The sequence below is a fragment of the Lathamus discolor genome, chromosome Z, assembly GCF_037157495.1.
Source record: "Lathamus discolor isolate bLatDis1 chromosome Z, bLatDis1.hap1, whole genome shotgun sequence".
Classification (NCBI taxonomy): Eukaryota; Metazoa; Chordata; class Aves; order Psittaciformes; family Psittacidae; genus Lathamus; species Lathamus discolor.
The window spans coordinates 88,616,554-88,630,833 of NC_088909.1; the positions used below are offsets into that span (position 1 = coordinate 88,616,554).

General features: G+C 42.7%; 1 protein-coding gene across 3 annotated transcripts in view; it reads left to right on the plus strand.

Annotated features, from left to right (window-relative positions):
* Window positions 1-260: 260 nt before the first annotated feature.
* The window catches only part of ADAMTS6 (ADAM metallopeptidase with thrombospondin type 1 motif 6), a 153,156-nt gene continuing 139,136 nt past the window's right edge, over window positions 261-14,280 (plus strand). For 2 of the 3 annotated variants that reach the window (XM_065662875.1, XM_065662876.1), the window contains exons 1-5: window positions 261-333; window positions 678-829; window positions 5,119-5,540; window positions 6,221-6,585; window positions 13,908-14,076. In XM_065662875.1, the coding sequence (XP_065518947.1) occupies window positions 5,444-5,540; window positions 6,221-6,585; window positions 13,908-14,076 (631 nt within the window). In that variant the 5' untranslated portion in view covers window positions 261-333; window positions 678-829; window positions 5,119-5,443. The remainder of the gene's footprint in view (window positions 334-677; window positions 830-5,118; window positions 5,541-6,220; window positions 6,586-13,907; window positions 14,077-14,280) is intronic. The other variant, XM_065662877.1, reaches the window with a different exon arrangement.

Consider the following 14,280-nt stretch of genomic DNA (forward strand, 5'->3'; position numbering starts at 1 on the left):
CTGCACAGTGAGGCTGCTGCGGCGGCACGGCCGCCCCGCCAGCTCTGCATGGCCAGGCTGGGCTCCCCGCCGGCAGCACCGGGCAAAGGGCTTGCCCCGAGAACGTTACCCCGTGCCCCCCCTTCCCACCGCCGGCCGGTTCGCGTTACCCCGACTGTACCCCTGCCCCCTCCCGCCGCCACGTGACACGGCGCGCATGCGCAGCGGCTGTGCCGCCGTCCCGGGGCACATCTGCGGCTGACGTCAGCTTTCTCTGCGCCGTCCCCCGGGCGAGGCTGCCAAGCTCCCCGCTGCTGCCGCGCTCGGCTTGGCCGGCGGCCGCAGCTGGAGGAGGTCTGAGGCTACTTCAACCAAACTTTCCTGAGCCCTCCCTGCTCTGTCTGCCTCCTCTCTCCTCCTCTACCCACCCCACTCCCCCTCCCCCGCTCTGTCTCCCGCTCCCCCCTCTCCCCCCGAAACTCAGATGATATTCACATGGTATTTTGTACAGAGGAGGCTGCTCAAGAGGAGGGCACCCACCCCCACCCCAATATAAGCCTGTTTTTCCTTCCTTTCTTCCCCCCCCCCCCCTTTTTTTTTTTGGTTGGAAAGACAAAATGTGCAGGGTGATAGGTTGGGTGAATTGATGGCATCCTTCCTCCTGCCAAGCCAGCCCGTTTTCTAAAAACCCCTTTTAGGAAGGAAGGCTAGAGAATCTTACTCAGTTGGAGAATAGAGCCCTGATGGTTGCTTGCACAGAGGGGGAAAAGCAGAGAGGAATACGGGAGCCGTCCTGTGCAATCCCTATTGTTTGAAACTTACTTTATATCAGAAATTGAAGATGAAAACGGTAAGGAAGATTTCACGATATTCAATGAAACTTTTTGCTTTTCTTGTGTCCTGAGCGATGGTGCGTGCAGGGCTGCAGGGAGCGGGGGGAGGTTTATATAGTATTAGGCGAGGTGCATTTGGAGTAATTTCAGAGAGAAGTCTTTGAGGATGGGGGAAGCGGGTGCAAGGATTTTCAGCCGTAAAGAGCAGTGATTTATGGAGAACGGTCTCAGCGCAATTTTTTTATATACATATTTTTTAATTTTTTTTTCACACTTTTGATACTGAACTGTTGGTAGAGGGGGCGGACGGGGGGGACCCCAACCGAGAACCAAGCAACAGATGAACCCCAGAGGAGCCCCCAAGCCCCCGAGGACGACTCGCCGCCGCTGCTCGCGGTGTCTCCGCGCTCGCTCCCGCCGTCCGCTGCGGTGGTTAGACAAGTGCACGTTCCGTGCCGGGGCGAGGGGGTGGGGGGGCGGCGCTGCCGCCGTCCCGCAGCCCGGTGCCGGCGGGGATGCCCGGCTCTCGCCGGGCTCGTCAGGAAGATGGAAGCGTGTGGTTTTGATTTACTTCGAGCCGCTTAGGATTTGCCAGACTTCCAGCCCCGCGGAGGCGCGTTTGTCGGTGTGTGCCTGTCTGCCCCGCGGCCCGGGGCTCATAGGGACTTTGTTTGGTGGGAGGAGGTAAGTGGGCTTTCGCTCCGTGGCGATGTGTGTGCGGGTTTTGTCTTCGGGATTTTCTTTCATTGTTGTACAAGAGAGAAGAGAGAGGAGGGAGGGAGGGAGAGTCAGACTCTTGTTTTTATTTGGGCTGCCGGTGCAACGCGTTTGGGCCAAACGCCAAGTGTCTGGGTCACACGCGTTTTATCCAAATAGATTCAGCGCTGCTGTCTGGAAATGGGCTGCTGAAAGTTAACTTTAGGATCAACTCCACCGCAGCAACCAGACTCTTCCCTTCAGCCTCCCTAGGGAGGAGGGCTTTTTCTGTTTCTTTTTTTTTTTTTTTTTTTTCCTTCTGGATTTTCTTTGAGGAATAATGTGTCTGGTGACCTCCAACTTGATTTAATAATTTAATACTAGTTTGGTTTTTATTTATTTATTTATTTATTTACTTTCTGTGCGTGCAGACGCGTGTAGTACGCATCTGTATACGTGTTGGGCTGTGTGTGTAGCCGTGTATTTTTCCAGTCTGTCGACTTTTTTTGGGGGGGTGTGTGTGCTTTCTTTACATACCCTCCTGACTCCTCGACAGCGGGAGCCAGTGGGGCGGGGTGTGCCGTTCGCGACCCCATCGCTGCGGGGGCCAGCCGGCCGGCCCCGCTGCACATCGGGGCTCGCACAGCGGCAGTTCTGTTCCTCACGCCTGGGTTTCTGGTTCATTCCCAGGGAGGAAGGATCTGTCCGCCCCCTTTGTACGTGTCCCGCGCCGCGCCGCCCCCCGGCCCCCGTCTCTTCTCACCGAGCTGTTCACGGCGCGGTCTGCGCGCCGCTGTTTTCGCCGATGGAGCTCCCGGGGGCACGGCTAATCCCCGGCTTTTGAAGCCCTGCGACGCTTTTCAGGGCCAGCCCCGATACCTGTAATTGAGTTCGTGTGATTGATGCCGCCCGCCCCCCGCCCCGTCCCCTCCCGCCCTCCCTCATCATTTCCGTAGCAACCACTCGTACTGCCGGCGCGGCGGGCCGGCCGGCCCTGGCCGCGCCTCCCCTCACCGCGGCGCTCCCCGCCGCCCGCCCGGGCTGGAGAGGGCGGGAAGTCGGCGGGCACCTCAGGGCGACGGCGGGGGACACGGACGGCGGAGGCGTGGTGACCTCCCCGCCCTTCGCCCGCCGGCAGCGGGGCTATTTCCCGCTCGCCGCGGGGTTGGACCCTTCCATTCCGCCTCGAAGCGTCACCCCCGGTTGGTCTCTGCGATCTGGCGGGGTGGTGTCGCGTTATTTCGGCAGTTCGCCTGCGACCGGGAGACCTCGCTGCTGCTGCTGCTGGTGGTGGTGGTGGTGCTGGTGCTGCTGGTGCTGCTGCTGGTGGTGGTGGTGGTGGTGGTGCTGCTGGTACTGCTGCTGCTGGTGCTGCTGGTGGTGGTGGTGGTGGTGGTGGTGGTGCTGGTGCTGCTGGTGCTGCTGCAGGTGGTGGTGGTGGTGGTGGTGCCGCCGCCGCGAAGCGCGCTGGAGCCTGGCGGTTCTGTGGTGAGCGCCCCGGGTGTGGAGACCTCGGAGCCGTGGCAGTCCCCGCGGGTGTGTGGCACTCTAGGCACGTGTGGGGATGCTGTTGGGATAATGGTCTCCTGGTAGCTTGCCTGTCCTAAAACTTGAGCTACTTCGGTTTAAGAGACGCTTTAGTTGCCCAAAGGTGCCTTTGGTTGGATGGAGGCTCCCCGTGCAATCCAGAGGTGACTTGATCTGTGCAGTTTGGAAAGTCACCTCCCCATAGTCCACTCTCTGCCCCAAAGTCTCCTGGTATGTGTTTATGCCCCTCTTTCTACTCGCTGAGTTTCAGTGGGTAGGAAGCTCCTGGAACTGGTGACAGGACTGCCAATCTTGTTAGTGCCTCCACAGAAATGGCAGTGCTACACGGCTTTGTCATCGGCACCGTAGATTCCAAAAACCATCTTATACTTCTTTGCTGCTTGTGATTTATAGTTAGGCAGTAGCTGTGGTTTTAGGTGATGGTTCAGGACATGGAGCCACACCTGCCCTGACAGGTGGGTTTATGTGTAGTTCAGCCATGAAATGGGGGAAATGCTTCTTACTGTAACCTTGATGATGACCGAATGTGCTATTTTGTCAACAATTAGAAGTGGAATACTGAATATGTGCTTACCTCAAACTTTATACTAGAAGTACTGTTTCTGGAGTTACCTGAGTGTTTCATTTTTCATGTCTGTGACTTCTCCTTAATTCAGAGCATTAGTGTATCTATGTGCAGTCTGTCTGTATTGCTGCTCAAGTTGGCTATAATACTTTTGGAAAGGAGGTTAAAAACTTTGCTGAAGTTTCCAGCAAGCCTAAGATTAAAGGAGATTTTTCTTGCGAGAAGCTTGGAATGCGGGGCACCATTTCAGACAGACACCTGCAACAACAGTAGATGGAAGGTGACTGTTGGACACTGTTGACCAACACCCACCATGTGGGCATTGGGTGTCGGAATAATGGACACTGTCATTCACATCTGGTATTCTGAGCTACCTAGCTCTTTAGGTTCTACTGTTTTGGGAGATCTTAATGTTAGAATAACTTATTATCAGCCTATTAGGCTGAGCATGAGCTCTTTGTTACGATTTTTTTCAAGGAAGTAACAGCTGTGAGACAATGTTACCTCTCTATGTGGCAGTAACCAGTCATTACTTCTCTGCAGAGTCCAGTTCTGGTGTCTGTGCATGGAAGGGGATGCTGATAAATTGGAAAGGGTTCAGAAAATAACTGCAGAAGTATTTAGACATCTGGAAACTGGATTGTACAGAGTGAGGTGTATCAAGAATTGTAGAGAGGTACTTGTATCAGATTATAACTACACATACAAGGAGAAGAAAGCAGCTCATTAGCAGATGGGGTAAAGCAAGATCCAGTGATGGGAATTTGAAACTGGACATTTACAAATTAGGAGTAAGTCATGTTATTTAGTGTACTAATGTAGCTGAAGAGTATGGGGTTGGTTATGTCGCTTCAAATTTTTTGAGATATTCGCAAAACTTTTTTGACAACAAATAGTTGAAAAATTAGAACGTGTGTGATGGATAGCTTCAGATACTGAAATGTGATCTTTGGTATTAAAATGTGCAGCATTTCCATTTAAGTGAATGAGCATTCTGCCTGCATAAGCAGAACCCAGGCCCAAGTAATAACAAAATACATGCTGCAGAAAGATCAGATAACTGTACTCTGGATTCTTTCCCAGGTTCTTCATTTGTCAACCAATGTATATGGTATAGTTATTCACCGCTGAAATCAATGACTGCACAGCATTGATTATACCTGGAACAAGTCTGAACACAGCATTTGAGCAACAAGAAACCTTAATTTTATGAATCCTTATGCCTATTTAGTATAAAGTCAATGTGTGCACCTTAAGCTGTATAACTCTGCTGCTCAAGGTTAATGGTAATTCATAATTTTTGTAAGATTGTGACCTTGGACCACGAGTAGTAATGGTTGAGTATTATTTCAAAGTAGTGCCTTGCCTGTTCACTGTAATGGCTTAGTGTTCTGTAATATAGATCTGGTTTAGTACAACGAATTTGCCTTGATATATTTGACTAATTTTCTTTTTTTCTTCCTTTCCTTTTTTTTTTTCTTTTTTTTTTTTTTTCAGGAAAAGAAATGGAACAAGTTCTATAACTGTCCAGTCTGATATCCTAAGGAATCTTACAAATACTTATTCTGAACTGAGAAAATGACTGCAGATATAGAAGAAAGTACAGGTTGTTGGAAAAGAATACCTGTCAAAAGGTGGAACATCCAATAGTTAATTTGAAGTAATATAAAATAAATATACCTGACCTGTTATGGTGCGATTCTGGAGTGGAGTTAACTCTGTAGCCCGTGGGTAGCTCCCTGAAGAGAAAAAAAAAATAATAAAAAAAAGGTGCTTTCTGTTTTTTTTCTTTTTTTTTCTTTTTTTTTTTTTGTTCTAAATTATGGAAGTCTTTTGGAAGACGTGGACATGGATTTTGAGCCTAGTCATGGTTTCATCGGAATTTCACAGTGACAACAAGCTTTCATATAGTTCTCAAGGTAGGGGTTCAGCTTCTAGTTGATAAGAAGCATCTATTTTTGCATTGCATGTGGGTAGTATTTTCTAAACCGTGTTTATATAATTCATGAGATCATACGGGCTCTGCTCTTAGGTTTATCATGATTCATTGTCATGGAATTTTATATGCAGCAAATCTGATTAAATTTTTAATTTTAATTTCTTTCTACTTTTAACTGTAGGAAAGCCATGCAAGTTAAATCCAGTAAAATGTACTTGTTTAGAGACTTGCCATAATACTAACATGTTTTTAAACTATTAAGTAAGGATCTAGTCTTATGTTGATCCATTAACATTTGTATTTTTTTAATAAAATGAAGAACTGTTTACATGTTTTTATACGTTTTTAGGTTAGAATTTAGCCCCAAATATTTATGTATTTTGGGTAAATAGGAAAAGATATTTAGTTAAGAACTTGTGTATTTCCAGTGATATCAAATAAATAGGAAACTGAACATATTTTCTTCACTTGAAAAGAAAAAAAATTAATATTTTACTTCGTAAAATGCTGCATCTTGCATTTAAAAGAATGACAAAAATTACTTCTACTCGTCAGGATGTTAAGATTTAACCAAGTGAGGTTTATGCTTATGATACCACTCTTATATTTTCTTCTCTTCTATGCCCACCCCTTGGACTGTCTTACCTGGTGATTACAAAGAGGAATTCCTGTCTTACCTTGAACATTACCAACTAACAGTCCCAATAAGGGTTGATCAGAATGGAGCCTTCCTCAGCTTTACTGTGAAAAATGATAAACCCTCAAGAAGGAGGAGGAGTACAGACCCTTATGACCAAGAACTGGCAGCATCTAAATTATTTTTTAAACTTTCTGCCTATGGCAAGCACTTTCATTTAAACCTGAGTCTCAACACAGATTTGGTGTCCAGGCATTTTACAGTAGAATACTGGGGGAAAGATGGACCGCTATGGAAGCACGATTTTTTAGACCACTGTTACTACACAGGATATTTGCAAGACCAACACAGTACAACTAAAGTGGCCTTAAGCAACTGCAATGGTCTGGTAAGTGTACATTACATGTTCTATATAATAGTGTGTTTGTGCCTTTCTAATTACAGAAGAACAACTTAATTGGCATATTTTTCAGTTTTCAGAGTCCCTGCAAGAAGCGAACAGATAGAAGGATGCAGAAATCCCCTAAAACCTGATCTGGGTCCTGGGGAAAGGTAGCCATCAGTTTTTCAAGCTTAATTTTAAGTACTAAGACCCAAATCTGTAGTCCTTTAACAGGCAACGTTTTCAGTGTTTACAGTGTCTCTGCACTAGGGCTGTGAGATAAGGTCTGTGCTGGGATCCTTACAGGTTATATAAAAGCGTTGCAAGATCAAAGGGTGGGAAGGAGGAAGTAGTGGATCCTTTAGGTTGCCGAATCTCTCCATGAAGACATTGATTGAACTAAACACCTGCTTGTTGTCTTTGAGAAGCTGGGTTTAGAAACCTAGAGTAAATAACAGAGAAGAGAAATTGCTTGTGGTGGAAGTTGTCATTGCTATAAATTCAAGGAGTGAAGAAGAAAGTAGGTACTTTGCAAGTACCAGCATCAGAAAGTAATTATTTACCTTCTTTAGAAATACTTCATTTACAAATTGTAAACAGTTGTATTTAAAACTAGGACTAGAAATTCTCATCTCTTTCATTCTTCTTTTACTGTTCATCTCTTGATCGTGGGGTCTTGCAGGGAGTAAAGCTGCTTTTATTCCAAACAGAAATTAGAAATCAAATGCAAAAAACTTTAAAACCAGACTATTGGGTAACAAAATATTAAAATAGAAGAACATAACTACGAAATACTAAATCAAGAGCCAGTAATTTCTCTAGTAAAAATGAATGTATGTATAACAGTTATTCATTCTATTTTAATTGTAGTAGAGCAGTGGTCAATCCTTTTATTAGGAATAGGCAGATCTAACTAATTGCTAAGGAAAAAAATAAAGATTTCTTAGACTTGCTATACTAATTCCTGTTTATCCATGGAAATGCTATTGAGTAGTGTATCTTGGTATGTTATTTACAAATAAAAGCCAGCTGCTTCAGACCTAGATAGGTTGCGCTACATCCAGCTACTTGTGGTATCCCTGATTCAGCCCAGGTTAACATTTGGCGTACTCCTGAGGAAAAAGAATTTGATGGGGATTTCCAGGGTTAAGTGAACACTTTCTGAGAAATGTAGTTAAAATGATGTTCCACTGAGTGTGGTATGAGAATTTGGTTAATGCAGATATGCAGGTCTAAATTTAGTGCTATTTCATTTTGGTTTTGCAGTTCATATATAATAACTCTTTTTGTCACAGTTATTTAAGCTCTTAAAGTAATAGATTCAGTCATTTTGCTTTTGGGCTCTTTGCAGCTACATGCGCTATGGAGACCAAATCCCTGCTTTCAGGACTTGTTTCTCACATAGATGCACGCAGCATCTTTTAATCTCCAGAGTTTCTGCCTGCTGAGGCACAGAGTGGTTGGCTCCCTTGTAGCCTGCAGTCATGCACCTGCCATCGTGCTCCCCTTTCAGTTCCTCTCTGATGCTGGCTGGGGAGTGACCCAAGAACACCTGCAGAGGGGTGCAATGGTAGGCTTGACTCAGTGTCATCCCCTACCGTATAGAAACACCTGTCACCCAGTGTTGGCAGGGCCTTCTAGATAACTGAGTATGGGAGTTACCACTCCATTCAGATAAATCCATTAGAGTTATTTTTAAATGGTGATTCCCACTGACAAATATTTTGTTATAGAGCTGCGGATTAGAACGTCTTTAATAAAGCAATTAGCAGTAAATATTGGAGACAATATTACTTGTTTTAGAATTAGTGATAGTTCAGAATATGTCATGCTTAAGGCATTTGTTGTGTTTTCCAGACTGATTGTCGGTCTGCAAGAAACTGCCAATCGCATTCTGTATAGTCCTTGATTGACATCTGTCTCAAAGCAAATCATTTTAAGTTTTAAACATGGAGTAATGTTTAACAGTGAGTGTTGCTCACAAGCACAATTTAAGCATTCCATTTGTTCCTGTTGTCTTGTTAGGCTTCAGGATTTCCAAATGAGTCGGATTTCTTCCCCGCAGTCACTGTTCTGTGTTAACTCTGTTCAGTTATTCAGGGTGGTCAGGTGAGACCATGACCTAATTAATGTAAATAGTATGACTTTGAAGAATACTTGTATCTGAGGTGAGTTCTAGTGCAAGGAGGGCTTTCTGTCAGTGGAGTTAAAGTGGTGAGCAGTCTTTTCACTTCACTGTCTTTGTTTTCTGCTTCAGCCTCTCCCTCTATATTTCTCATTACCAAGTGCCCCAGAATTACAGGCTGCTGCTTACTGAAGTTTCATTCCAGCAGTTTCCATCTGTGGGGCCCTGATTATGCTATAAATTGTCTGAAGTTCTGAGGAAAGCTCTATAATCCAGTGAGCAGTCATGTGAGGAAATTGAAGGTCTTGTCCAGCAGGCTTGTTGGCTTCTAAACTCGTATTTAGTGTATGTTACATTTGTGGACGGATTGCAGGTTTGGCCTTCTCATGAAAGAGTCTGCAATGAGTAGCATTTTAGGGCCTTTGGATGTTGGGTGCAAGGCAACAAGCCTGAGGCATTGCTGAAGCTGAGTATGTCATCCTGAAGGAAAGGAGTGAAGAAGTGCTATTAGACTGGCTGAAGAGAGAGCTTCACCTGAAGGGAGAGAAGATTGTCTAATTCTGAGGATACCAAGTCCTGAAGAAGAAAAGCTTTGGAGCTCATAGTAGTGGAATTGACCAGAAATCAAACTTTTTGCGTTCTGACCCACCTCTGTCCTCTGCCTAGTGTCAAAGCTCTTAAGTGAGTGCTTAAACAAGTTTTCCACAGTAGTGGCCGTTCTCATTTTGAGCTGAAAAGCCCAGTAGTGAGAAATAGCTTAAAATGTGCAGAAAGCAGTTATTACTAGGAAGGTGTATGAGAAGTTAAATCACATTTTGAGGTTACTGTGATTCCAAGGATAATGGAAAAAGCTAGGTAGTTCCATGGCATGTGAAATTCCATACACTAAATAACATTCATGGTGGGTAGCACAGATATCTATCCAAACAGAAACGATAAAGCACAAGAAGTAGGATGTGGCAAAAAGCATGACCTTACTTGGTTAAAGGGGGAATTCTTCTGCTGGAAGACTTCACATTTGTTTCATGTTTTCCTAAATTTATTTATGTATAAATTACTCATATTCTTCTTAAATTAGCATATTTGGGAGCTCAGTCTACCATAAAGAAGTAATAGAATCATAGAATATGAGGTTGGAAGGGACCTCAGGGATCATCTGAATAGGAATTGGAATCATAGAATAGTTAGGGTTGGAAAGGACCTTAAGATCATTCAGTTCCAACCCCCCTGCCATGGGCAGGGACACGTCACACTAAACCATCCCACCCAAGGCTCTGTCCAACCCCACCTTGAGCACCGCCGGGGATGGAGCATTCACAGCTTCCCTGGGCAACCCATTTCAGTGCCTCACCACCCTTACAGTAAAGAACTTCTTCCTTATATCCGATATAAACTTCCCCTGTTTAAGTTTTAACTCGTTATTCCTTGTATAATTACAGTCAGTATGAAGAGTCCCTCCCCAGCATCTGGTCCAACTTCATCTCCTTTCATATATTAGAAATCGAATATAGTATGGCATTTTTGAATGATATGTACAATAATTTATAAAAATTAGAAATTATATTGAAATTTCTAGTCTTTATATAGATTTGGTGTTCTGGATCAGGGTATTTGAAGCTTTCTGGTACTAGTATGTATTTGCAGTGTAGACATAGTATTCAGAAAATTATACATAAACTTGCTGTTCTAGTTTAAGGTGTCTCATTAGATTCCATGATATACTGTTTCAGGCCAGGTTATTGATTTTTTTATTTTTTTTTTTTTGTCTTCAAGAGCACAGTAACCTGATGCAGTCTTTTTCCTCAGCTGGCAGTGTATAGCCGGCTGTAGACACACTGAACAACACAGGCATGTTTTCGGATGTTTCCATTACTACTACTTCATATTAAAAATGGGTAAAGCATAAAGTCTAGAAATGTTTAAGGCATGGAGAAATTGTGAAACAGTAGTAATGTCTGGAAAAGATACACATTTACTTGTCCTTCATAATGCACTTTGCTTTTGCGACTGATGGACGTCCCCCATCTGAAGGAAGTTAAGGCCCCGTCTGGACAGCCTAACAGAAAAAGATTCCTTTTCACAAATTCAGGGGAACTCCATGTGGATTCACAGATTTGCCTAAGCATGTCAAACTGCTGGAACCAGACCTTATATATATGTTAGCAGGAGCTGGCAGACTATAGTGGGATTGGATAACACAGGACCTCAAACAATCTGTTTTAGATAATAATCTTGGGAATGTTACTTGTAGTAACTTGGGGCATTCAGCTTGTTTCTTAAATTCGTGGTACTTTGTAAAAACCTTTTGCTGGTCATTCTTCTGTTTTAATGGTATTTCTTATGTTTTGGAGCAGAAGTTTAATGTACAAACTGTCCAAAACTAATAACAAAACTGAAAAAGAAAAAATCCTTTTAATGCTCTAAAAGGGCATTATTTCAGTCATCTGTTTCAACTGAAATAGTATTCTGCTCTAGTAGATTATAAACCAAAAATGGCATTTAGAATGTTGGTTTGGATATAATAGCATAATTCCCACTATTAATCAGGCATTGCTGAATGCATATACAATTGAACTATCTCTAGCCACATGAATTTTCTAAATTCATAGTTAGAATAAATGATAGTTGTCACTGACATAGGTACTTTTTATGTACAGGATTGAGAGTGCTTCTTGAAAATTAGTTACTGCAATGCAACAAGACCACTTGCATCAGTTTAATACTGGAAGAATGTTTTTGTTTGCAAGCAAAATTAGTACGTTTGGTACATGTATACCATTTTAAACCTGGTTTATGTGAAGGGCATATGCGGAGCAAGTTCGTTTCCAGTATTTATCAAATCATTTGGCTAGCTGCAGCAACTGTCTTCATACATGTTCTGAATACCTGGTGGTAGGTGTAAAGGAAAATTTATTTGCTGTTCTCAGCTATATGTTATTAAAATCACAAACCACCACAGTGCTTGAGCAGATGAGATCAGATGTCAGCTAGGCATAGGGCAAGTTAGTGATCCTCTTCTAACCTTTTTCATTGCCGGTACCTGAATGAAGGATCATAGTTTGCAGACATTAATAATAGTTTTTTGCATATTTGCTCTTGCAAATCGTGCATTTGCATAGAGGATTAATGCTGCAATGAAGTGTCATTTATGGCATCTGAACTGTCTCCCACTGAGGTCATCTCGCTGCTTAAAGCTATCAGTTTCTGATATAAATCTCATTCATGCTTAGACTCGTTAACCTTGCTGGACTTGAATACAGACATGAAGGATGTATACTTCAGAGTAGTCAGCTTTAGTTTCAGACCTGCTCTGTTGCAGAGACAGAGCTGCAGGTTGGATGGTACCTCTGGCCTCTCAGGCTTGGCATAAAGCAGACAGCCTGATGGTGTTGGCCAGAACCCCTTTGCGGGACTCTTTTCCTATGGGAACATAACAGAGCTTATAATGGCTCAGGATTCGCTTGAACCCAGATGTCTGACATCCAGACTGGATGCAGGCCAGACTGTCAAGGTTCTTTCTGCACATCTGGCAAACGCAGCTACAATTTGGTTTATATTTTCAATACTATTTAAGCAGCAGTGTACTAGTAAATGATTTATTTTCTAGTAAAATCTAAGACTTTAAGTAACAAAAAGACATTGTAAGAGGGATTTAATACCAGCATCTTCCAGATTAATAGAGATGCTGATGTTACCTGCTTGAGAAAATAGAGTTCATAATGAAAAATGCCACTGAAGAGGAACAATTACTGTTACAGTCACTATACATAGTCTATACAAGGAATATGTAATTGAAAACTGCAGTGTGTTCATACACATATTTTCGAAACTGGTAGTAGGGTTATATTTGGAAAACACTGTTCTTTCTGATGTGTTATACAGTATTTTTTGTTTAAGTTCTATGTTGTTACTGAAACCCAGTTATTCCTGGAGTGAAGAACAGGAGGCATTTGATGTACAAAACAGCAGCAGGAACAAGAGCTTTGACTAGAAGTACGCTGGCAAGCCCTCATCTTGGAAGCAGCTTTAGGATATTGAGAGCAGATAATGTAGCAAGTGGTCTTATGGCTGATCACAGGAGTGTCTTGGAGGAAAAAAGATAAGCCCTTTACAAAAAGGTTCATACGTAGTACTTTACGGATCAAAGGTGTAGAAATTTGTGTTTCATCAAAGCAGGGTGTGAATGCAGACGTTCCTGCTTCCACTCTCCTGATGAGTAGCTCTTGCATTGTAGAAAGTTCACACGTTCAGAATTTTGTAGATATAGGTACCAGAACTTTTTATTCAGCAAATATGGGTGTAGAAGTCTGTCGGTGCTTATTCCACAGTCTTTCTATATCCACAAGGATCTCCAAACTGGATTTTCTGCTGAAGTTCTGTTTTAATTGCTGAAGTTTCAGGAAATTGCATAGTTGGCCTGAAATCTCCTCTTTCTTCCATAAACCACTTCCTGTTTGGAAGAAGCTGAGTTCACAAATGTGGAAGTTATGAGACTAGAGTATCTACTATTCTGAACTGCAGTATGAGGAAAAAAATCATTCATTTGTTATGGAGAATGAGGTCTAGTGCAGTCTGCAACAACTTGCATTTGCCAGATTTGTGGCAAGACTTTTGAAGGAATAAATACTTTGTAGACAGTGTATCCCAGGTTAGTATTAATAAATTTGATTTTAATAGCTAGCTCCTTTTAGGAATTAAACATCTGGATGTAAAATGCTGAATGGTTTCCCTGAATATATGTTCTAAAATTAATCCTTTGTGACATTTTGCTTTGATGCAGTATGGGGCTTTAAGCATTGACCAGTGCGGCATCATAGAGCGAAATTGGTCTTGCCACTTGAGCAAGGCCATTTTGGCTTGGCATTTTAATGGATATGAATCGTAGTTTTGGAACATCTCTGAAGAAATTATTTGTCGTTTACGGAGAGTATCCCTTGCTTTTTTACTGTATCCGCCAAAAATGATAGGAAAGAACTGCAGAAATCGGACAATGATATTTTTATTCTTTTCTGATTGTGTTGCTTACAGGTGCTTAATTTTGTTCCCACTAAAATCAATAAGAATGCATTGATTTCTGTGTTGGCTTATAGTTGCGGATTTCTTCAGAGATAGATGATTGTCAAATGTTTTTTAAAGTTAAGCTTTCAGTAAGAGTTTTATACTGTCTTTTTCAAGTGTTTATTTTCTTATTTTCTTCTTTAAGCACGGAGTGATTGCTACAGAAGATGAAGAGTACTTTATTGAGCCTTTAAGGAATATAACAGAAGATTCTAGTAACTTTAATTATGAGAACGGTCATCCTCATGTTATATACAAAAAATCTACCATGCACCAGCAGCATCTCTATGATCACAGTCGTTGTGGCGTCTCAGGTAAATGAATATTAGTGTCATTCATTTAAAAAATTATAACTTAAAATGTATTTTAAAATCTTGTTTGGTTTACATGTAAGACACAGCGGAGAATGTAGCAATGGGAATCCTCCTTTTGGGTGATGCAATGTGCCCTGCTGAAAAGTGAGTTTTCCGACTTTTTTTTTATTTTTTTATTTTTTTTCCAGATGCAGATCTAGAGTA